The sequence below is a fragment of the Molossus molossus genome, unplaced genomic scaffold (assembly GCF_014108415.1).
Source record: "Molossus molossus isolate mMolMol1 unplaced genomic scaffold, mMolMol1.p scaffold_m16_p_12, whole genome shotgun sequence".
Taxonomy (NCBI): Eukaryota; Metazoa; Chordata; class Mammalia; order Chiroptera; family Molossidae; genus Molossus; species Molossus molossus.
In genome coordinates, this window is record NW_023425347.1 from 44442976 (window position 1) to 44467471 (window position 24496).

Below are 24496 nucleotides of genomic sequence, written 5' to 3' on the forward strand. Positions count from 1 at the left end.
GAAGGAAAAATGAGAAATGACTTTACTGTATCAAGATTAATAACTGCAGATGTTGGGAGACAGTTTCAAAACTACACAGAAAAAATTTTAATTGCCTGTCATAGTTAATAAATTTTATCTTTTTAATCAATATTCATTTAAGAGAAAAATGCTCTAATCTATAAAAAGATAAAAAAAATTCCTTTAGCCTATTTTAACTTACAGGACTAACAGTAATATATTTTGGAAACTGTAGTAAATCTAATATAAACTTATAACTTGTAAACTTCTCAGTGTCAATTCATTTAAATGTTTTATAATGATACTCAGCCATTACAATTTGTTTGATTCAAATACATAAGCAAACGCACAAGCAATAATGTAAGCAGTACATATTAAACACCACTACTGTCTAAACTTGATTAAACAAATTAATAACTTTACAATTAAAAATACATTTTCAGGCAAAGTTAAATTTGTGGACACTAGGAGTAATACATTGTATGTGTAGGCCACACAGGTCTTAGCTAAAGTGTATAATTTCAAGGTGCAAAGCATAAAAACAGAGCTTTAAAAAATAATACTAGACATTTCAGACAGCTTCAAGATGACAAATCAATTAACTCCCAAGTACTGGCTTCAAGTCAAGCAAAATATGCAACATTTCATGACTTAAATTATTACCTCAACTGTGAACAGCTGCTTTGGATACACTACACAGGGATTCAATGACAGAACTTCTGTGTGAGTACAGTACGGCCACGCATTCTTCACTAGATTTTTTTCCTTCCCTGAGCCCATATCCACTAATTCTGTGCAATATATCTTACAGAATCAACAGTTATCTTTAAAAATTTCATTGCACACTCAAATTGTCTGATTGTTATGATACTTATTGCGCTTTGGCTTCCACCAGGCCACTGGACATAACGTGGCCATGACCACTTATACAACTACTTGTATGCCTCAGCGCATCAGCTCCCAGATAGGCCATGAGAAGTTCAGTGCGGCGAACAAGTAACTGCATGAGGTCTTCGGCCAAAGTCTCTATACTGGAATAGCGCACTTTCTCGAAGTCAAAAATGTCTTTGAGAAAGAAAAGAACCTGATTCTGGAAAATAAACACAAAACAAATTGGCACTTATTAGATCAAACTTGCATTAAATCTGAATAGTGTCTAACGTTGTAACAGGCACTGAATGAGAGGCAGAAGGTCTGAGTTCCAGTGCTAATTTCCTGTCTCAGTGGGAGAGGGACAGTGAACAAGTGATCAAACCTCTTTGAGGTCTCATTTTCTTTTTCTGTAAAATAAGGGACAATACTGCTTATCATTAGTTGTACTACTCAGGGCTGATGTTATGAAAAAAAAAAATCTAAAGAAAATGTGTGTAAACCAAAAGCACTGTATAAAGGTAAAGGGGCTATTATTAGTCCTTTCCCAATAACTGACGTTTTCAATGTTACCTATAAAAATGGTACTACTTTAAGACAGAAGAGTAAACTATTTTCAATAATTATAACTTATAAGTTTTAAATGTATATTTTTCTGTACATACAAAACTTAGGATATTTGTGAAATTAATATAATTTCAGGTCTGAATCAGGGGAAGACAAGAATATTTCATTTCAGTAAGTTAATAATACTTAGGCTGAAACTCACTTTAAACAAGTTGTATCCTACTAAGTATTAAGTCTCAGGTTGTTATACTATCATGAAAATAAAAGTAATTCCAAAGAGTAAAAATCAGGAGTATTTAATTTCTACCCTACAGAAATCAAATATTAAGAAGTACTAAGAAGGCACACCTCTTAGCATCACTGGATTTTGTAACTGGAAGTTTCAAAAACTGGAAGTTTTCTTCATTTTATAGATGAAGAAAAAAGCCCTGGCCGGTTTGGCTCAGTGGTTGGAGCGTCAGCCTGCGGACCAAAGAGTCCAGGTTTGGTTCCCGCTAGGGGCACGTACCAAAAAAAATAGATGATAGATAGATAGATAGATAGATAGATAGATAGATAGATAGATAGATAAAGAAAAAGAGGACAAAGCAGAATTTCCCAGAGTCAGACTGTTCATTAATAACAGACTTAATTCTCAGTCCAAATCTTTCCCCCGAAACACATACCTTAACTTACATTTGAGAGGTCAAGTAAACTAGTCAAAAAATAATGAGTTTTAAACGATAGCAAAATAAATATTTCCTAAACCATTTACATGAATACTACATTAACAGCACATAAACATAACTTTATTTTTTTAATGAAGGGTATAGTGAAACATCCAAACTTTTAAACATCAAAAACTTTCTAATTCATACTTGGTTATATTTACTTTTTTATTTGCTTCTTGAAACTCAGCCTAAACTGAAGGTTATTAAAATAGTGAGATTTTTCTTGGCACTGTGCCAAGCAGAAAATTCTGCAATGAGCTATATAACTTTTTTTTTTTTTTTTTTTTGGCAAGCTTAAACAGCTGACCTTGGGATGCAACTTTAAACTCTCATGTTATTTCTTACAACTGGGATTTTATTGTTCATATTACCTTGGACCAGAACTTCTTTCTACATGGCCACATAAGCAAATAAAGACAAATATTACTTATTTTATAAATTTCAAAAGCATCCAGGCATGAAGAACAAACTGTCTTCAGCAATTTGACTGCAGCATCATAACGCCATCCGAGAACAGGCATCCATCACAGAGGGACTGACACGTGATGGGATTGCAGCTACTCCGGGTAAAGCACCCCATCTATCTAAAACACTGGATTTAGGCAACTTTTATCACTTTACCTTTAAATAACATTCTTTCTTCTGCAAACGCAAAAAACAAAACAGATATTTTTATTTAGAAAAACGAAATGGTTCAATGACTGGACATACCTTAAAGAAGCAACATAAATCATAGAGAGAATTTCTAGGACCCAAAAAGCCCCAGGCTAAGACTGGGCTGATATGCTCACAAATGGCATAAAAATGGGCAAAAAATCCATCTGGGATCTGTTGGGAAGAAAAGGAGAATTGAGTTATTTTTACCTATTTGAATTTGCTTTCTCTTTAGAAACTTAAATTGCTTTCCAGCATATGACCAGTTCTTTTGAGGGAAAACCAAAGGTCAAGGATGAGCCGGCTTAATAAGAAAATTCATAAACTTACAAGTAACTTTTAGTCACAGAATGTTTTCTGCAGATTTCATAACCCAGCCAAAAGTTTCATATATGCTGAGAAACAGTATTTCTCAAAGGCATTTTCACTTCACACAGAAGCAATCCTATCAGTGTTGTAACCGAGTAAAAACAAGAATGGCACACGTTCCTTAGTGGTATGATTTTTAATGAGATTGCCAGGGTTTCAGCTATGAAAAATTTCTACTCAACCACTTAATCAGATTATCTGAAAAATAGTAAAACTAATTTTTTATCTTCACCCAAGGACGTTTCTTGATATTTTGTTCAGACAGAGTGGGAGGGAGAGAGAGAGAAACATCGACATGAAAGGGACACATCAAGTGGCTGCCACCCACATGACCCAACCAGGGCCAGGGACAAACTGCAACCGAGGTACGTGCCCTTAGCGGGAACCGAACCCGGGTCTCTCTAGACTGCAGGCCGACGCTCTAACCACTGTGCAAAACTGGCCAGGGCAGTAAAACAAATTTAAAATGATTAAGTCCTAAGTACAAAATTGTGCTCACTAGACTCCTAACTTTTAGTTAAGGAACCAGATATTATTGAAGTATTGAAATGTGTAATTGCCTCTTCTTGTGAAACAGTAACACAAACAGTTATGATTTAGAAAACTCTAAGTTTATTAATAACTTTCTGAATGTCCTGGTTAAATAAGATCCGATGGGATGTATCATATAACATCCACTGGGGATAACTATGCCTTAAGATTCTGTCTTGTGGAGGGGTTATTTTCTCTTTTATAGGCTCTAAGATATCTAAACCTCAATTTAAGAAATATATTATAGCAGCAATTAGCATTTAATGAGTACTCATTATATTCCAGATAATGTGCTGGTTCTATTTAATAAAACGTTCCTGAAAAAGTAGGTCACGTCAACGTTTTAATATGTAAAAAGTGATACTTCAGAGGGATTGAATAACCTGTCCTAAATCACATACTATCTAGTGAAGGCCAAAACGTCATGAGGGATGTACTTAAGTTATTACTCTAGTATAAGAGATGTTCTGCATACATTCAAGTTCTAAAACCGATACAGACTCTAACTGTACTAGGTGTTCAGACAGGTAAGAAGTTAGCATGGGCTGTAGTAGAAGAGACATGCTTCACCAAGGAATAATTGTTGAGCTGAACTCAACAGCAGGTAAGATGTATTTAAGTACAGGGAATAGAGTATGCCATGCCAGGCATAGGAAGTAGTTCCCCAAGAGGTAAGATACATAGGTTTCTGTGGATACAGAAAGAAGGCTAAGGCACAAGATTCATGCTAAGAACAAATAAAGTTAGATATAATGATAATGTTACAATCATGGAAACTACCACTTATTAAAAACTTTCTAATATTTACTCTTAATTTTATGTTTAAATTAAGCTTGTTAATACTATCTCATTTCATCCTTACAGCAGCCCTGTGAAGTAAGCATTAACTCCATTTTGCAAACAGGAAAACGGAATGTCAGCTGGTAGTAACTTGCCCATCATCATGCTGGCTATGTGAGAATCAAACCCAGTCTACAGGTCTGTTTCCTAGCCCTAAACCAGAGGTTCTCAAACATTACAGTTTATAATCATGATTTAGGGAACTTGTTTATAATCTTCATTTAGGGGACTGGGTCTCTGGAATCATTTTAAATAAGAATTACTCAAAGATATGGTCTTCAGAATTATTTTTAATAAGCACCATCTGAAGATGCTGTGAGAATTGTGTTTTGAAAATGCTGCACTTGGCAATATAATCCCAAAGTTACAAGGATCAAACTGAGAAATATGGATGTGATCAAATACTACAGGTCAGTGGATAAATAACAACACTATAATAACCAACACTTGCAAAATGCACTATGTCAAACACTGTTCTAAGTTTTATGCATTGAGTCTTCAAAATCCCCATGCAGTAGGTACTATACTCTTTCTGAGAGATAAGGAAACTAAGGCACAGAGAGGTCAAGCCCCCTCCCAGAGGTCATGGCCAGAGAGGCATCTGGAGCCAGGCCGTCTCACTGCAGTCACGCCCTCTGCATGGGAGGGAGTGGTGGTGAGATGGGCTGAAGGGTGTGCGCCATGGAGACAGGATATAAACTTGGAGACTTTTCGGTGGAGCCTCTCATTTGAATAAAACAGCTATCAAAATCAAATAGTTATTTCTCAATTGGATTACATGAAGTGGAAACCACAATATTAAACAAATTTTGAAACGTCAGTAAGTAAAAAAACAAAAACTAAAACTCTGTCAGAGCTGTTTCCAACCCTGAACCCTCTTCCACTTAGAAACCCCTAAATGCCTGCGATACTGAACTCTACAGAAGTTAAGGGAGAGGAAGAAAGAATTCAAAACAGGAGGAGCCAACCATGTACCGATAAATCACTCATCTAGCTTTAGGGACTTATGACCTGCCATTCCCACTAGAGAACCGACTCAGATGTTTCTTTGACAGGAGCCTGAAATTACTTAACAAAGATGTCCAAAGTATTTTACCTTCATCTGTTGCCTTTTCTGTTTCAGCACTGACCAACAACTTGAAGCCACAGCCTAAGTATATGCAGAGGAGAAAAACAAGACTTCAATTTATAACTACATAGACTTTCCATTTAGAAAAGAGTGATGTGATTTTTATTAGAAATTCAAAGTTGATGGGTCTAAATTGCTCAAAACATTAACCAAGAACCAGTTCCTTCTATTGTTTGTTAAGTATTAATGAAAAGAAGTGTTTTAGAATTAAATAAATTTTAGAATTAAATAAATTTTAGAATTAAAGAAATACAAAGTCTCTAAAGAAAAAAAGGCTGAATTCTGGTACCAATGACCGTCGCAATTATAATTCAACTCCCAGAGTTCTTAAATTCTGTTCCTAAGGGAAAAGAGTAAAAATATGTATACATAGATGCACATATTTAGTAAATATTTTATGCATAAAAATGAAGACAAAGTACTTTTTTTAAAAAAAAGAATAGTACTGCTGGAAATAATTGTGAATAAAGCTAACAGTTTTATCCAAATAAAGAACTAAAAAGTATAACCACAATGATAGGGACAAAACACCTAAATGGATCCTGAAGAAATCTGACTCTATTCTGACAGGACCCAACTTTGATCAAGGTCAATTTACCAAAGCAGTTATGGAAATGGAAATAACATGTACCTTTTATGGGTAAAACATACACTGAAGGAAACGTGGATTTATTAAAACTGTTTTAAAATTTAATAGCAGAAATTAGCAAAAAAAAAAAAACTTGTGAAATAGCCCATTGGAACATTTTAAAAAACTGATTCTTAAGAAAAGAGGAAGGGAGAGGGAGAGAGGAGAACATGAATGTGAGAATGGAACATGAATCAGGACTTGATCCAGCAACCTTCAGTACACAAGACGAGCCCAGCCAACTGAGCCATACCGGCCAGAACCCAGTGAAACATTTTAAAAAGGCATTCAAACTTCATCATGAATAGCTATACCACCTACTTTCAGGTACACACTTAAAGACCCCCTCCAAAAAAATAAACAACAGCAGCAAATAGAGATTTGAGTATGAAAAACAATAGACACTAAAAACATTGTAAGTATAAAATATAGTTTAAACCTGTGTTTTTTTTCTTTCCTAGTTTTTTATAGTATTTGGGAACAAGAATCCTCATAATTTTCTCTAAAAAATACATACTGTCTTTTTTTTTTTTTTTTTAATCCTCACCTGAGGATACTTTTCCATTTATCTTCAGATAGAGTGAAGAGAGGGGGCAGGGAGAGAGAGAAACATCAATGTGAGAGGGACACATCGACTGGTTGCCTCCCGCACCAGGACCAGGGATGGAACTGAAACTGAGGTACGTGCCCTTGACCGGAATTGAACCCGCGACTCTTTGATCCGCAGGCCAGTGCTCCAACTGCGGCTGCTATATTTCAGTTTAGTCATAGTCATTTCAGTTACAGACAATTTTCTGTTAGATCTGAACTAGTCTGAAGCCTGAGGTAACATTTTTTTTTGTTTTTGTTTTTAGATCTAAAGAAATACTGACTATTTCAGGTCAAGGGAAGGACTGACAGAAAAACCAAAAAGGAAATTTCATCTGAAGATGTTGAATATTCTACACATCTGATCACAATATCAAAGGATGAACTCAGTGTCCACACTAGTTCCATAGGCGATATACATGTAAATCTTATTAAGCTTCTCATTTCTAAACTTTTTTTTTTTTTTTTTTTTTTTTTTTTTAATCCTCATCCGAGGCCATTTTTCCATTTTTTGTACAGATAGAGTAGGAGGGAGAGAGAGGAAGAGAGAGAGAGAGGGAAACATCGATGTGAAAGGGACACATCGAGTGGCTGCCACCCGCACGACCAACCAGGGCCGGGGACAAACTGCAACCGAGGTACATGCCCTTAGCGGGAACCGAACCCGGGTCTCTCCGGACCGCAGGCAGACGCTCTAACCGCTGAGCCAAACCGGCCAGGGCTCATTTCTAAACTTTTTTCATTAAATGTACATAGTTGAAAAAGATAAACCACCACTTACAGTTTCTTTGAAGGATGAGTTTAGCCAGCGATTATTTACTATATTCTGTATGGATGTGGGTGGGTTTTCTAAATCTTCAAAGGAATCCATTAATATAAAATCCAGAACAACATCATAAAAATTTAGATTTTTCACCTGCATTAAATTATGAGTTAAAACAGAAATTATTACATAAAGCTAAAATAAAATCTGAGCCAGGGCTTCATACTTTACTACAACAGCTGGATATTTTAGTTGCATCAGATTACTATATTAATGACAAAAAGAGAGGAAGAGGAGAGACAAATAAGAAAACAACTCAACCCCTGAAATTACAATTCACATGACAGCTGTTCCTTCCTAGATCTCATCAGGGGAAATTAATCTCTCCCTTCACTCTACAGTAGGAGTCCTTTGTTTGTGCTTTAATTATGGTGTCCACAAAGATCATTCTGCTTTGTCATTGACTTATTGGTGTATCTGTCTTCCCCACAACATCATGAACCTCTCACTCTTTCGTTCATTCACGCATACTGTATTGTACTACATGCTATACCAGGTGCTCAGACTTCTAGAGTAAGTAAACCAGATGCTTTGTTTAGTGGGGAAAACAGACAGCAATAATCCCTCAAATCCAGTTACAAACTGATAAGCACAGTAAAGGAAAAAAGTACATGGTATGGTACGATGAGAGCTTATGGTGAAGTTTCTAATCTAGATTGGATATCACAGAGGGCTTTGTGATATCCCTCACATCACAAAGGGGACGCATCCAGGTACAAGAAATACCTTGTCAAAGACTTTAAGGTAAGAAGGAACACAGTGATGCTGAGTCAAAGAAAATCACAGCAAGTGCGCCCCAGCTCGCTACAGAAGTGCACAGAGGCAACAAAGAGGAGGGGACAAGTCTTGCAGAGTTTATGGCCCATGCTGATGACTCTGGATTTTACCTTCATAGTATTTTAGGAGGGACGTGGTGGAGGGGAGGTGGATGATCACATTTGTATTTTTTAAAGACAACTTGGCAGCAATGTGAAGAGGGGATGGAGAGGAGGAAGTGAATGCAGGGAGGGGAGGAGCAGGCAGGGAAGACGGAGGTGGTCCAGGAAAAGACAGCAGTTACCCAGACTACATTGGGGCTGGCAGGAACAGAGGAAAGTTAAAGAAATTGAAAGATGTACAGAAGTTAAAATTACAAAACTTAAGAGAGCAATATGATAAAGTAGGTGGGGACCAGGTGAAGGAGGATCCCAGGTGTCCTGCCTGTACAACTGAATGGATGCCGATTCCTTCACCAAGTGAGGGAACACTGGAGAAGGAAAGTTTATGCCTCCATGTCTCTGTACCTACTGTTTTCTCTGCCTAGAAAGACTTTTAGTTCCTTGCAAACTCATTCTTTAAGCTTCTGTTACAACAAAATGTTCCAGGCTCATCGTGTACTTGCCCTATCCCAGTGCTGAAATCAGCCGTGTTTCCAGAGTCCTAGTTCCTTTCAGTGGAGAGTGGTACTTAGAAGCCAAGATCTGTATGCCCTCGAGGAGTCATTTCTTCTGAGGTGTTGCTGCTCCCAGACCCTCTCAGTGAACAGAGCTGGGAAGTACATGTATGTTTATGTATATGCAAGCCTTTATATTTATTTCTATACCTATCTATACTTATTAAAACTATGAAGTCACCCTGACAGCTCCAAATGCAATCCTAGCTTTTTATACCTCCCTTCTCCGACAGTCAGAAGCCTGGCTCCAATTATCTTCAATATTTGTTTGTTTGATCCTGTATATGTAGCCAATACCCTGGCCCCAGTTAGCTGTCCATCTGAAACCATCTCTGCACAGGCCACCATTACTTCCCTGCTAGGGCCTGCTCCTGACTTTCAGATGGAAGGAAAAACAGAAGGAAAGGAGGGAGGAAGGAAGTAAGGGAAGAAAAAGGCTTTAAAAAATTATTTTCAACTGTTATCCCAATGTATAAAGCCTGTGGTTGCTAATGTTTATGAGTCTGTCAGATCCACCACCACACAAATGGCTTTACTGTCATTTAACAAGGACAAAAAAAACAGTGGCCTCAAATTATGTAAATATTATGTGCAAGTAACTAGGGGGAATAAATATTATTTAAAAATGTGAACTTACTCCTTTAGCAGCAAGTTCCATTTCAGTGCTATCCCAGTGATCAGTCTGTTCTAGAAAATAGATCATTTCATCAAAAACATCTTCAAACTTCTTAGGATTCTGCAAAGGAAGCACACTTTATTTTATTTTATTTTTATCCTCACCCGAGAACATCTTTCCATTTTTGTTCAGATAGAGCAGGAGGGAGGGAGAGAGAGAGAGAAACATTGATGTGAAAGGGACACATTGAGTGGCTGCCTCTCGCACAACCCCAACCGGGGCCGCGGACAAACTGCAACTGAGGTACGTGCCGTTAGCAGGAACCGAACCTGGGTCTCTCTGGACCGCGAGCCAACGCTCTAACCACTGAGCCAAACAGGCCAGAGCAAGGAAACACACTTCAGTCCTAAATGCAACCTCATAGGAAGGTTCAAGCCTGCAAAGCACGAGTTACTCTTCAAGTAGATTTGCTAGATCGTCATTTGATTAGGTTACTGAGTTAAAATACATTTTCAAGGTATGCCATATTCATTTGGTTTAATATTCCGTTGTTCCACTATTTTGAAGAAGCCAAGACTAAGAACATTAGTAAAATGTTATAAGCAAAGTGTCTACTACTCGATCATGTATGCTTATTTAGGTCAGTCCTTAAGATGAAAAATAGCTGCAAAAGATACCATCTGATGTTTCTGATGCAGTTCTACTCCTTGAGGAGGAATTCCGGTCCAAACCGCTGCCTGCCATGGGAAGGCCAAGAAAGCAACATAATACATATTAACACTGCGAATTGCAAGTTGTTAATATCTCCTTTTATTTATTTTGCACTTTGTAAAAAATTTTCTTTCCTATTTTTCATTTATTTAATCATCATAAGAACCCTTTGAAATAGGGTATCACAAATATAGTTATTATTCAAATGATGGATTGAGGTTCAAATAGATTGGGTCTGAAAACCAGGTGTTCAAACGGCTCAAGGAAAGCCTGTTTTATGTTGGTTTTCCTCATCATCTGGACACTCCTTGCATATAGAAAAGTGGTTCCTTATCATCTTAATGAAGTTCTTTTCATTGCTTCTGCCTCATTCAGTTCTGTGAAGATAAATAAGAATAAGAGGCAGCTCAATTTGTATTTCCAGATTTCTGAGATCTATACTATTCCCCAGAACCTTCTTACTGAACAGGATTAAGGGAGGTAGAGAAGAGGTATTAGAAATAATAATAGTGGTTACTGTTAACAGATCTAATAATGATTCTTACCATGACATTCATAGACTTTATGGCAATTTTGGGATAATTTATGAGAAACAACTGGATCAAAACAGAATGGGCTTCATACATAGAAAATAATTCAGCCCTGGCCAGTTTGGCTCAGCGGTTAGAGGGTCGGCCTGCGGTACAGAGAGACCCGGGTTCGGTTCCTGCTAAGGGCACGTACTTCGGTTGCAGTTTGTCCCCGACCCTGGTTGGTCGTGCGGGTGGCAGCCACTCGATGTGTCCCTTCACGTCGATGTTTCTCTCTCTCTCTCCCTCCCACTCTATCTGTACAAAAAATGGAAAAATATCCTCGGGTGAGGATAAAAAAAAAAAAGAAAGAAAAAAGAAAAGAAAATAATTCAGCCCAAGTAGAAATCAATACCCTTTGGCTTATTTATTTTATGTGAACCTTTGCGACTATTTACAAAAACTGTTTCTTCTATTAAAAATGTAATGTATTTTGGCCTGGCCGGTTTGGCTCAGCAGTTAGAGCGTCAGCCTGCAATCCAAAGAGACCTGGGTTTGGTTCCCGCTAAGGGTACGTAACTCGGTTGCAGTTTGTCCCCAGCCCTGGTTGGGGTGTGCGGGTGGCAACCACTCGATGTGTCCCCTTCACGTCGATGTTCCTCTCTCTCTCTTCCTCTCTCTCCCTCCTACTCTATCTGAACAAAAAAGAAAAAATGTCCTCGGGTAAGGATAAAGAAAAAAAAAAAAAAAAAGTAATGTATTTTAATATTCAGTTCAACAGAAACAACAATAAAAAAAAAAAACCTGCCAACAAAACAAGTTACCTTTCGTGCTTTCGCAATTAAGGCCGATAAAATTTTCCTTCCACTCTCAGCAAGGAATATCCTGTTGGCTGTTTCTGAAAGAATGACCTGAAAAAATATCCATCCCCAAACAAAGGAAAAAGAGACCTGTAATGAATTTGAATAAACGTGTGACTTCAGAGCACATCTATGCACAAGTAACCCTAATGCGGCCACTGCATTCATCGTACGTGGCACGATTTCAGCAGGCAGACCACAGAGAAAGTTCTAATTTACTAAAATAAAAGGAGCTCTTGAAACCTATAATCAAAAAAGATTAAAGGGGGATAAATCTGAATTTAAATTCTGTTCAATTTAATATTAGAAAGTCCAAAATCAATGATACATAGCCCCAAAACATAAGAAAAATAATGATAATTTTGTTGTTTAATCCCCTTATTTCATTTTAGAAAATCAATGACTTTAAAATTGAGTCAAATCAAAAACAATCAATTGATAATTTTAAAAAGTAGGATTTTAATTTTAAGCAGCCATTTATACACACCCACCATCAAAATATCCTGTTTTGACAAAGTGCGGTGGACCTGGGAAGCCATGGGAGAGGACAATGACAAACGAAGCCAAATGAAGGGAAACAGCAGGCAGGAAACATAAACTTGGTAGACTTTATATGTGCCATTAGGAATGAGAATAACAAACAGCAAAGAGCTGTCCTGTTTATATGCAGCTGGACTCTATAGCATGAGGGCGGGGATGAGTGGCTGGGTAAAGTCACCTAATGTTTTAAAAAGATACCTGAAAAGCCTGTCGTATACAATGAAGTTTGGCAAGAAAATCACTGTCTCCTAGGCACTCCAGCATTTCAGTTCTATGTAAGAAACGGGAGACAACAGTTACACTGCATTCTAGAGCAAGCCCACTATAAATGTGGGCTCAAATAAGGCTTAACCTCAGGACCTTAATATAAAACACATGTCTTTCCAATACTGATGAAACATGTTAAAAATATTGTTTGAGCCTAAAAATATACTTTCCCCTATTCTCATGAACATTTCAAATAAATATCATATAAACATAGCAGTAGCACCTTAATCTTTTTCACAAACATAAGCAAAACTGAAATGGTACCTAAGCACTCTTGAGTAAATTTTTCCTTCTTCAACTAAATGCATAGCTTCTTCGTAAAAAGGACAGTGGCAAAGGGACTCCAGACTGTAAGAATGCCGGACTTCTCTGTGTTCTGCAAGCTAAGCATTACAGTGGGTTAGAACAGACAACGATATAAGAAAAAGAACCATAAAAGATAGAAGACTGGATCTCACTAACATCAAAGTGTACTCAATTTCATTAAACCATAAAAACCATTCAAGAAGATTTTATAGCTAGTAAGATCTGAATTCATTATATTTCAAAATTTAGCTGTCAAAAAGAGTAAAACTGGATAACAAGCTTAGTTCATTTTGAATCCAACTACTTAAATCCACAGGGTACACAGAAAAGCAGTTTACCCTTACACTTCACCAACAAAAATAACTGAAGATGAAGCACTGAAAAAAAACAGAAAAGGATTTTATTATCAAAAGAACGCTTAAAAGTATTTTAACTCACAATTGTAAATGAAGTAAAACTTTCTACACAAACCCTGATACAATCTCAATTTAGCTAATTCTAAGGAATTTTTCTAATATGTGTCTTTGACTCACCTTTGTATAACTGAAAAATAGTCCTGTATCTCTCGCTAGTATAACAATTCCAACAAACGCAATTCCAGTCTTCTGACAGTTCATTAAAAAACAACTGCAAACACTACAGAGTAACCAGCTAAGCAAGAAATCGTTGGAATAATTTTATTTTTCAATACCACATGACCCACTTAAATGGTACACTGTAGGGTTTTTAAATGTTTTAATAACAACTTTATTGAGATATAATTCACATACCATAAAATGCACCCTTTATGTGTATAATACAGTGGTTTTTAATACTATAGTCTCCCCTTACCCACAGTTTTGCTTTCCTTGGTTTCAGTTACCTGTGGTCAACTGTGGTCCAAAAATATTAAGTGAACAATTCCAGAAATAAAAAATTCTTAAGTTTTAAATTGCTTGCCGTTCTGAGTAACATGATGAAATTTCACACTGCCCTGCTCAGGATGCAAATCATGCCTTTGTCCAGTGTATCCGTGCCGTGTGAACTACCTGCCCGTTAGTCACATAGTAACTGCCTCAGTTACTGTCACAGAATCTCAGCATGTATGTTCAAGTAACCATTATTTTACTTAATAATGGCCCCAAAGCATAAGAGTAGTGATGCTAGCAATTCAGATATGCTAAAGAGAAGTTGTAAAGTGCTTCCTTTAAGCGAAAAGGTATAGAAAAAACATGGTATAGTTTCAGTATCATCCATGGCTTCAAGAATCTACTGGAGGGGGGCGTCTTAAAATATATCCCCCATGGGTAAGAGGAGACTACCGTATATTCATTGGGTTGTATAATCCGCACCACTTTCAAATTCCAAAATTTTTTTTTTTTTCCCGATCAGATAGAGTGGGAGGGAGAGAGAGGAAGAGAGAGAGAGGGAAACATCGATGTGAAAGGGACACATCGAGTGGCCGCCACCCACACAACCCAACCAGGGCCGGGGACAAACCGCAACCGAGGTACGTGCCCTTAGCGGGAACCGAACCCGGGTCTCTCCGGACCGCAGGTCAGCTCCAGCCGCTGAGCCAAACTGGCCAGGGCCAAAATATTTTTATCACCCCAACAAGAAACCCCCTACCATTAGCAGTCACACCCCATTGCCCCTTCTCTCTAGGCCTGGAAACCACTAATTTTTTAATCTCTATGGCATTTCCTACTCTGGAAACTCATTTATTCATATAAATGGAATAATATGTGCCCTTTTGTGTTTGGCTTCTTTCATTAGCACAATGTTTTCAGGATTTATCTATGATGTAGCATGTATCAGTACTTCATTCTTTTTCATGGCTGAATTGTATGACTATACCACATTTTGTTTATTCCTCATTGACAGATACTTGGGTTGTTTCCACCATTTGGCTATCATGAATAAGGTGGCTTTGAGCATTTGTGTACAAGATTTTTATGTTTTCAATTCTCTTGAGTATGATACGAAGAATGCAAGGGTCCGATAGTAATTTTGTATCTATCTTCTTGAGAAGCTGCCAAACTGTCTTGCAAAGTGGCCATATCATTTTTTATTCCTTCCAACAATATATAATTAATCTAATCTTTCCATACCCTTGCCAATAATTATTGTCTATCTTTTTTATTACAGGCACTCTAGTCTATGTAAAGTGATTTAATTTCCCTAATGACTAATGATGCTGAACATCTTTCATCGTCTTATTGGCCTTTGTATATCTTCTTTACAGAAATGTCTATTCAAATATTTTGCTCAGTTTTAAATTGGGTTGTTTATTTATTGTTGAGTTGTAACAGTTCTTTATGTATTCTAGATGTAAGTCCTTTATCAAATACACAATTTACAAATATTTCCTCCCCATCTGCTGTCTCTTTCACTTTCTTGTCCTTTGAAGCACAAAAGTTCTTACTTTTGCCAAATTCCAATTAATCATTTTTTTCTTTGTCTCCTGCTTGTGCAGAACATCAAGACATCGAGGTTAGAAGGCTTCTGGTCAAGAATGGCAGATAGGTGAACAAGGTACTTACATCCTCCCACAACCACATCAAAATTACAACCGAACTACAGAACAGCCACCTCAGATCTAGCAGAACAGAACTCCTACAACTGAGGATATAAAGAATCCACAGCAAGACTGCTAAGAGACGCAGAACAAGCTGGTCCCAAACCTACGTGTGGCAGATAAAAACCAGGAGGAATATCTCAGCTACAAAGGGCCCACTGAGGAGCAAGGAGTCCCAGTCCCCCAGCCCAGGACTCTAGTGCCAGGAAGAGAAGGCTCTGTAACTCCGGGCTGTGAAATTGTGGCTGTGTGAGGGATGCTGGAGTGCCAGGCATTCCTCTTAAAGGGCCCACACATAGACTTACTCGAAATAACTGGCTCTGAGCTCCAGGGCTAAAGCAGCAGCTCAAAAGGCACCAGGACATATGGGGAGAAACTGAATTACATATCTTTGGGGAGAGGGATAAAGGGATAGCTTTCTCCCAGACAGAAGTGCTGACAGAGGCCATTGTTCCTTTGCTAAGCCCTCCCCCACACAGCCGGCCAGTGGGCCCATATCTCAGTTTCCATCAACCTGGCTAACACTGTTTGCCTCGACTGATAATTCCCTGAGATCCCACCCCACCTAAATTGTGGGCCCAAACAAGCTGTTTCCAGAGGCTTTTCCATACAAATAGTCTGTCTTGGCTCATGCTGCAGACCTTCCTAAAAAATCTCTCAAAGGTTCACAAACCCCAAACAAGCAGCATCTGGACTCGGCATGCCCCATAACTCTTGCTAGGTGGCCTTAGGTCTGGCACTAGTGGTAGCGAGCCTCAGTTCACAGTTTGGCCTCTCCTGGACACCTCCAAGCTCAGCATATGTAGCAACCATCGGCAGGTCACTTTGTAGCTCATGCTAAGTGGCCCCGGGCTGGGCATAGGCAGCAAATGATCTTGGCCTGCACCTCCCGGGAGGCACCAGAGCCAGTGCACCTGAAGTCCAGCTTCAGTCCATGAGGGAGCAGCACCCAACCATCTCCACCAAACACATTCAAAGGGCAAATGTATCTGGCACTAGAGCCCCACTGAAGTAAGTCCTGCTCTGTGGGGTCAGCCACCACACAAGCAGAACCTCTACTGTAGTTGTAGCTGATGGGCCTGGGAGTGGGTAACTCCCTCCCCTTCATGTGACAAGGCAATCAAGACTCAAATACAAAAGCAGGGTGTACACAACCCACACAAGGGACACACCTGGAACACCCAGATCAGGTAACTGAGTAGGCTGTACCATTGGGCTCTGAAAGACACCTACTACATAAGGCCACTTTTCTAAGACTGTGGGATGTAGCAGCTCTACCTAATACATAGCAACAAACACAGGGAAGCAGCCAAAATGAGAAGAAAAAGAAACATGTCCCAAAAGAAAGAACAGAACAAAACTCTAGAAAAAGGACTAAACAAAATAGAAATAAGCAATCTAGCAGATCCAGAATTCAAAACACTAGTTATAAGGCTGCAAAATTATCTCAGTGAGAACTTTAACAAAATGATAGAAAACATAAAAAAGAACCAGTCAGAAATGAAGAATACACTAACTAAAATGAAGAATAGATTACAGAAAATCAACAGTGGAGTAGGTGAAGCAGAAGATCAACTCAGCGATCAGGATGACTGGGAAGCAGAAAACACCCCGTCAGAACAGAAAAACAAACAAACATGAGGATAGTTTAAGGAGCCTCAGGGACAACTTCAAGAGTATCAACATTCCCATCATGGGGGTGCCAGAAGGAGAAGAGAGAGAGAGCAAGAAATTGAAAACCTTTTTGAAACAATAATGACATAAAACTTCTCTGACATGGTGAAGGAAACAGACATACAAGTCCAGGAAGCACAGAGTCCCAAACAAGATGAACCCAAAGAGGTCCACACCAAGACGCATCATCATCAAAATGCAAAAGGTTAAAGACAAAGAGAGAATCTTAAAAGCAGCAAGAGAAAAGCAGTTCGTTACCTACAAGGGAGCTCCCAAAGTTACTCAACAGAAACTTTGCAGGCAAGAAGGGATTGGCAAGAAATATTCAAAATGATGAAAAGCAAGAACCTACAACCAAGAGTATTTTACCCATTAAAGTTATCATTTAGAATCAAAGGACAGATAAAGAGCTTCCCAGACAAGAAAAAGCAAAAGGAGTTCATCAGCACCAAACCAGTATTATATGAAATGTTGAAGGGTCTTCTAGAAGAAGAACATAACAAATATGAACAATAAAGTGGCAATAAATATATATCTATCAATAATTACTTAAATGCAAAGAGATTAAATGTTCCAATCAAAAGACATCTGGTGGCTAAACGGATAAAAAAACAAGACCCTTACATATGATGTCAACAAGAAACTCACTTCAGATTGAAAGACACATACAGACTAAAAGTAAAAGAATAAAAAAAGGTATTTTAGGAAACTGGAAATGAACCAATAAAAAAGCTGTGGTAGCAATACTTACACCAGACAAAAATGACTTTAAAATAAAGAATGCAAAGAGACAAAGAAGGACCTAGCAATTTCACTTCTGGGTATTTATCTAATTTGATAAATACCAATTTGAAAAGACATATGCACTCATATACTCATTGCAGCATTATTTACCAAAGCCAAGATATGGAAGCAACCTAAGTGCCCATCAACAGATAAATGGATAAAGAAGCAGTACATATATAAAATGGAATATGACTCAGCCATAAAAAAGAATGAAGTATTGCCCAGCTAGTGTGACTCAGTGGATTGAGCATTGTCCCATGAACTGAGAGGTCCCAGTTCAATTCCCAGTGAGGGCACATGCCTGGGTTGTGGGCTCAATCTCCAGTTGAGGGCATGCAGGAGGCAGCCTATTGACGTTTCTCTCTCACATTGATGTTTCTCTCTCTCTCTAAAAATCAATAAAAACATATTTTTTAAATATAAGAATGAAATATTGCCATCTGCAACAATACGGATGGACCTAGAAAGTACTGTGTTGAGTGAAATAAGTCAAACAGAATGACAAATGCCAGATGATTTCTTATATGTGGAAAATAAAATAAAATAAACAAGCAGAACAGAAACAAAATGAGAGATATAGATAACATTTGGACAGATGGCAGATGGGAGGGAGGATTGGGAGATAGGTGAAAAAGGTGAAGGGATTTAGAAGTACAAATTGGTAATTTCAAAATCATCATGGGGATGTAAAGTACAGCATAAGGAATATAGTCAATAATATAATAATTATGTATGGTGTCAGATGGGTACTAGATTTATCAGGGTGATCACTTCATAAGTTATATAAATGTCTAATTACTATGCTGTACACTTAAAACTAATATAATATTACACATTAACTGTAATTTAATTTTTTTAATTATTTAAAAAATAAAAGGACATGAAGGTCAGCCAGAGGTGAGAGGTTAGGGACTTCTGTGGTTTTTCCTGCACACATGCAGAGCCCTGCCATGTTTGTGGTTTTCTAGATTCCCAGGCATATGTTGGAGTTTTTCAATTTTTCCTTTTAAGTTTTTTGGTCAACCTCTTGTTAGCCCCAGTAGTATCACCACCTCAGTCAGTTGCAATGTTAGACAATTACCAGTGATTGTTTTAAACAAAGACCCAAGGTATAGAACTCTTTGTATAGAGCAAGCTCTAAGTCAGGTTAAATAAAGACAAGTCCTGAGAATGGAGCTTTGCAGGTCAAATAGTGACAATTCTCTGGGGATGGGGCTTTTGAGAAGCTCCAAAGCCACCAAGTTTCTTCCAGTGGCTGCTGGGCCTCTGGTTTTCAAAGTTACCATAGCCGCAAGACTGATGGTTTGTAAGATTACTATGAAGAAGGCGATGGGAATAAAGCAAGTTAAATATCCACAAAGGTCACTGTTCTTAAGGAGATTCAGCCATTTCTCTTGAGCATTTGTTCAATTTGTTGAATTTTTACAAGTCTTTCATTACTTTTCAGAGTTATAAACATTTTTATTTTGACAATTTTTGCTAGTGTTTTTGTGCTTTTGTGAAGATTTTTAGAGGTTTTTACTCTACTATTCTGAAAGTGTTTCTCTACACTCTGGTTCTGCCACTTCATATGCACCCACTGCTGTGCTAAATGCTTTAACTTGACTATCTCATTTACCCTTTCTAAAAGCTCATAAAGTAGATACTATTATGATCCACATTTTATAGATAAAGAAATAGATTTAGATTAGCAGGTACATGCCCCAAGTCCTACAACTAAATAGTAGAAATTAAATTAAGTCCAGGCATTTATTTCAGAGCTTATACACTTTTTAAAAATATATTTTAAATGATTTTTAGAGAGAGAGAAAGAGAGAGGGAGAGAGAGAAACATCGATGTGAGAGTGAAACATTGTTTGGCTGCCTCCTGCATGCCTCCCACTGGAGATCAAACCCAAAACCTGGGCATGTGCTCTGATCAGGAATCAACCAGCAACCTTTCGGTGCACAGGACAATGCCCAGCCAACTGAGCCACACCAGCTAAAGCTACACTCTTAAATATCAAACTGTACTTTCCTATCAACCTTATCCAGAAAGCCAAGGAAGAAAAAGTTTAGGCATCAGCAACATTTAAGATAGTATAAATAGCGCAGCCGGTGTGGCTCAGTAGATTGAGCATCATCCCATGTACTGAGAGGTCCCAGTTCAATTCCTGGTCAGGGCACATGCCTGGTTGCAGCTCGATCCCCAGTAGGGGCATGTAGGAGGCAACCGATTAATGTTTCTCTCTCATATTGATGTTTCTATCTCTCTCTCCTTTCCTCTCTCTCTAAAAAATCAATTAAAAAAAGTAAAAAAAAAAAAAAGGTAGTATAAATATGTCTATCAGATCAGAAACAAACAAAAAAAGGTAAATGGAAATAACAATACCTGACACTATATATTTTCTGCTTTAAGTAGTATTTCCTCTCATAGTTTAAGGAAAATATATTATGCTAATGGAAAGTGTTTGAGGTTTAAAAAACTAACAGGTTTTTAAAAATAACTTAGAATGGAAATTCTTTAGATATGAAATAGTTTAAAGTTTTGAACCACTGTCAAAACAAATAGGATCTATGTACACTTACCAGTACGAAAAAATCCTAAGGAGGAAACTGGAGCTCCAATTAAACTCTACATAAAATAATTTATACTAATAAAAAGTGAACAAATCCAAGAATAAGAGATTCCAGAGTCAAGTCTTGATTTATTGGTCTACCTTGCTTATTTGTCGGTTTGGCTGAGGTGATCATTTAAATAGGTCTCTTAAAATAGGCTTGCAGCTGTGAAAATACATCATATTAAAGATTTGACACTGGCTAACATTATCATCAACTCTTCCTAAGAGAAAATGACAACTCAGAAACATTTATTTAAATCATGAATCATGTTTTTTCACAGCAAAAAGCAAAATCACTAAAATAAAGGCTTAAATTCTCATTCTACTATTTAGTTTCTAGGAAGGATTTTTAAAATAAATTATTTTTTATTTATTAATTTGTTTTTGTTACAGATGTTTCTCATTTTCCCCCATTGACACCCTCCTCCCCACCCCCCTCCCGCCTCATCCCCATCTTTGTTGTCTATGTTCATTGGTCATGCATACATGCATGTAAGTTCTGTGGTTTATCTCCCCCCCCAACCCCATCTCCTCTGAGGCTTTTCATTCTGAACCCCACCTCTATGTCTCTGGGTTAGTTTTGTTCAGCAGTTTGTTTAGTTCATTATATTCCACAAATAAGTGAGATCATGTGATATTTGTTTTTCTCTGCTTGGCTTGTTTCGCTTAGCATAATACTCTCCAGGGGAAGATTTTTTTTTTTTTTTTTTACCAAATTTCCAAAAACTTTTAAAGAGGTTTCAGAAAAAGATTAACATTTTATGAGAGCTGAAATGTGTCTTCAGAAACAGAGGTCAGTAACATAGTTTAATCCCAGTGTATGAAAACAAGCAATTTACCTTGAAAAGGGGTTATTTTTCATTTGCTAGTTAAAACTCTTGAAATGTCCTTTATTTCTAAGTCATTCTTTCCCCAAAAGAGTACATTTCAAAAATTCATTTAAAAAATTTCAAACAGAAAAATAAATACTATATTGGTTTCCACCAAAGCACCATCCTACCTTATTAATTATCTCCCATAGTTCACAAGTACCATAAAAATGACCATGTGAGGAATTAAACAAGTCAGTAACAACAGCAACAATAAAAACAGACAAAATAGATAAAACCCAAAGATGTACCAACCAGTAAAAGCAATGTTTTGGGATTAGCTGAAGATTTCAAACATCCTAAATTACTTCTCCCTTGCCCTCCATGAGGTGCAAGAGGGGCTGAACCTTATCTTCCTTGGCAAGCAATGGTTATGCTGGATGTAAGGTATTATTTTTTAAAGCCTTAATATTTTTAAAAGCCTCTGAACAACCATGAAAAAAATATCAAAAGTCTCAAAACTATTATAAGTTGGGTCATGAAACAGGCTAAGTTCCATTTTAATATGGACTATTTTTTACTGTTGACATTTTCCTTTCAGATCAACCACCGAAAATTACAAATAGAAATTACAGTTAAAGAAAGCAGGCTGACTGTATACCATATATCACTAACAGAAAAGAAATAAACAAGAAAACAACCCTCCAAAATGGCCCTCAATGATTTCTCTCTTCCAGGTAATATCTCATTCCACGCTGAACAGGACTAAGATGTGTAACCAACTGAATACTGTAGAAATGATGGAGTGTGATTTCTGAGGTTAGATCGTAACAGTCACTGTTTCACCTCACTCTCTTTTGGATCACTTCCTCTGGGAGAAGATAAGTGCCATGTTGTGAAGATACTCAAGCAGTCCTGTAGAAAAGACCGTGTAGTGAGCAAGTTAGGATTCCTGCCGTAGGTGGCACCAACATGGCATTCCTGTAAGTGAGCTATCCTGGGAACAGACTCTCCAGCTCCAGTCAAGCCTTCAGATGACTGTGGCCCCAGTCAACAAACTTGACTACAACTTCACAAAAGACCTCAAGCCAGATCCACTGAGATATGCCACTTACAAATTTCTGACCCTTGGAAATGGTAAGATAATAAATGTTTAGGGTTGTCATCGCTATTGTTTTTTGAATGGAAAAGAATTTTGTTAGGGGAAGTGGTCAGGCATCCAGTCTCAGAACTTCTAGAATGGCTTCTTAGTGCTGTTGTCATTGGTGACGTTGAGCACAGCAAAGCAAACGGTTTTGCTCAGGGACCAGCACTCACCAACCATGATATCTCCTATCCGGACGTCCCCGAAACCGGGGACAGGTGCATGGACATGTTTTTATAGCACTTCTCCAAGTGGTTGTGCTTTTGGATGTAGTGGAGGTAGTCTGCAGAAGACCATGGTCCTCTGCAGCTTCATCTTGGTGAACACACCAGGCAGGATCCACCCTCAAAAGGAGACATTACTGGCAAAGGGGCATTTCTTTTCAGTGCAGGTGCCCTCACTGACCTCCTTTGGCATCTTGAAGATCAGGCCAATGTTCGATGTTCTCTCTCATCAATGTTTCTGTTGCTCTCTCCCTCTCCCTTCCTCTCTTTATAAAATCAATAAAGAAAAAATATTTTAAAAATAAAGAAATAAATACCAAAACAACGAGCTCCTTGGATTAGCCCTTAGGACTCAGTTCTCATAGGATTAACTGTAAGGGCCAAGATCCAGAAAACCACCCCAACAAACCTTCATTTTTTTTTTTTAAATTCTCACCCAAGGATTTTTTTTTAAATTTCTCACCAGAGTATGTTTTTCCATTTATCATTAGATAGAGTGGGAGGGAGGGAGGGAGGGAGGGAGAGAGAGAGTGAGACAGAGAGAAACATCAGTGTCATAGAGCCACATCAACTGGTTGCCTCCATGTCACACGACTGGACCAGGGCCGGGACGAACTGCAACCAAGGTATGTGCCCTTGACCAGAATCAAACCTGCAACTCATTATTCTGTGGGCCCACACTCTAACCGCTGAGCCAAACTGGCTAGGGCGCACCCGAGGATATTTTTCCATTGATTTTCAGATGGAGTGGAAGGGGGCACATCATTGTGAGAGAGACACATCAATTGGTTGCCTCCTGCACGACCCTGACCAGGGCTGGTGATCAAATGGCAACCAAGATACGTGCCCTTGACCAGAATCAAGCCCGCGACCCTTTGGTCTGTAGGCCAATGCTGTAACTGCTGAGCCAAACCAGCCAGGGCCAAACTTTAAATTTTAAGAAGGTAACTCCTAAAATGCTTAAGCCTCCATTAAACCCTAAGCATGGAAGCCCCAGGATTTAATCTAATCTAGGGGCATGGGGGTCTCACTCTCAAGGACACACCCTTGAGGCCTGGGTCAGGGCTCTCAGCCTCAGCACCAGCCCCAAGCCCATACCTGAATTTTATTATTGTTTTAAGGCACTAAATCTTGGGTAATTTATTATACAGCTAACAGATAAGTAATATAATAGTGGAAACCACACTAAGAGTGACAAAAAGACACACAAATTTCCCCAAACTAAAAAGCAAATGGAAGTGTGTGGACAGAAGGAACAGATGAGGAAGCCATAGTCCAGAATAAGTTCAGGAGGGAATATAGTTGTCAAGCGTAGACATTTGCTAAGCAGCAGCCTTCAAAAGCACCAGGCCTGGAGTTGGCAGGCGCGAGAGCAGGAGTGAGGAAGAGGGATTGAAAATGGGAGGTTAAATGAAAGTCTGTGTCCAAACACCTACAGCAATCCCATATCTTATTCTACTCCCTGCCCCTTTCCCTCCATCCCTGAATAGAAGGCAGTTTGTCAAAAAATAGAACTCAACCAGAGAACATTTCTTTTTAAAAATGATTAAAAATGACTGGAGAGAGTAAGTCGGCTAGGGTAAGTAATGGGCTTCCAGAACAAGGCCCTCTTCATCTGCCGTCACGTGCACCTTGCCTAGCAGGCTATTTCCAGAACATAAATCCTAAAGAAAAGCCTGCCAATCAACACACCTCACAGGGGCACATGAGCCCAGTTTGCTCTCCTGTTCACCTTTTCATGGGAGAAAGAAA

General features: G+C 38.3%; 1 protein-coding gene across 1 annotated transcript in view; it reads right to left on the reverse strand.

Moving 5' to 3' along the window:
* Positions 1-281: 281 nt before the first annotated feature.
* MIGA1 (mitoguardin 1) overlaps positions 282-24496 on the reverse strand; it is an 82348-nt gene continuing 58133 nt past the window's right edge. The window contains exons 9-16 of the mRNA XM_036256415.1: positions 12909-13027; positions 12576-12648; positions 11802-11888; positions 9779-9877; positions 7668-7802; positions 5638-5691; positions 2859-2975; positions 282-1090 (exon numbers count right to left, since the gene is read on the reverse strand). Coding sequence (XP_036112308.1) covers positions 872-1090; positions 2859-2975; positions 5638-5691; positions 7668-7802; positions 9779-9877; positions 11802-11888; positions 12576-12648; positions 12909-13027 — 903 coding nt within the window. The 3' untranslated portion in view covers positions 282-871. The remainder of the gene's footprint in view (positions 1091-2858; positions 2976-5637; positions 5692-7667; positions 7803-9778; positions 9878-11801; positions 11889-12575; positions 12649-12908; positions 13028-24496) is intronic.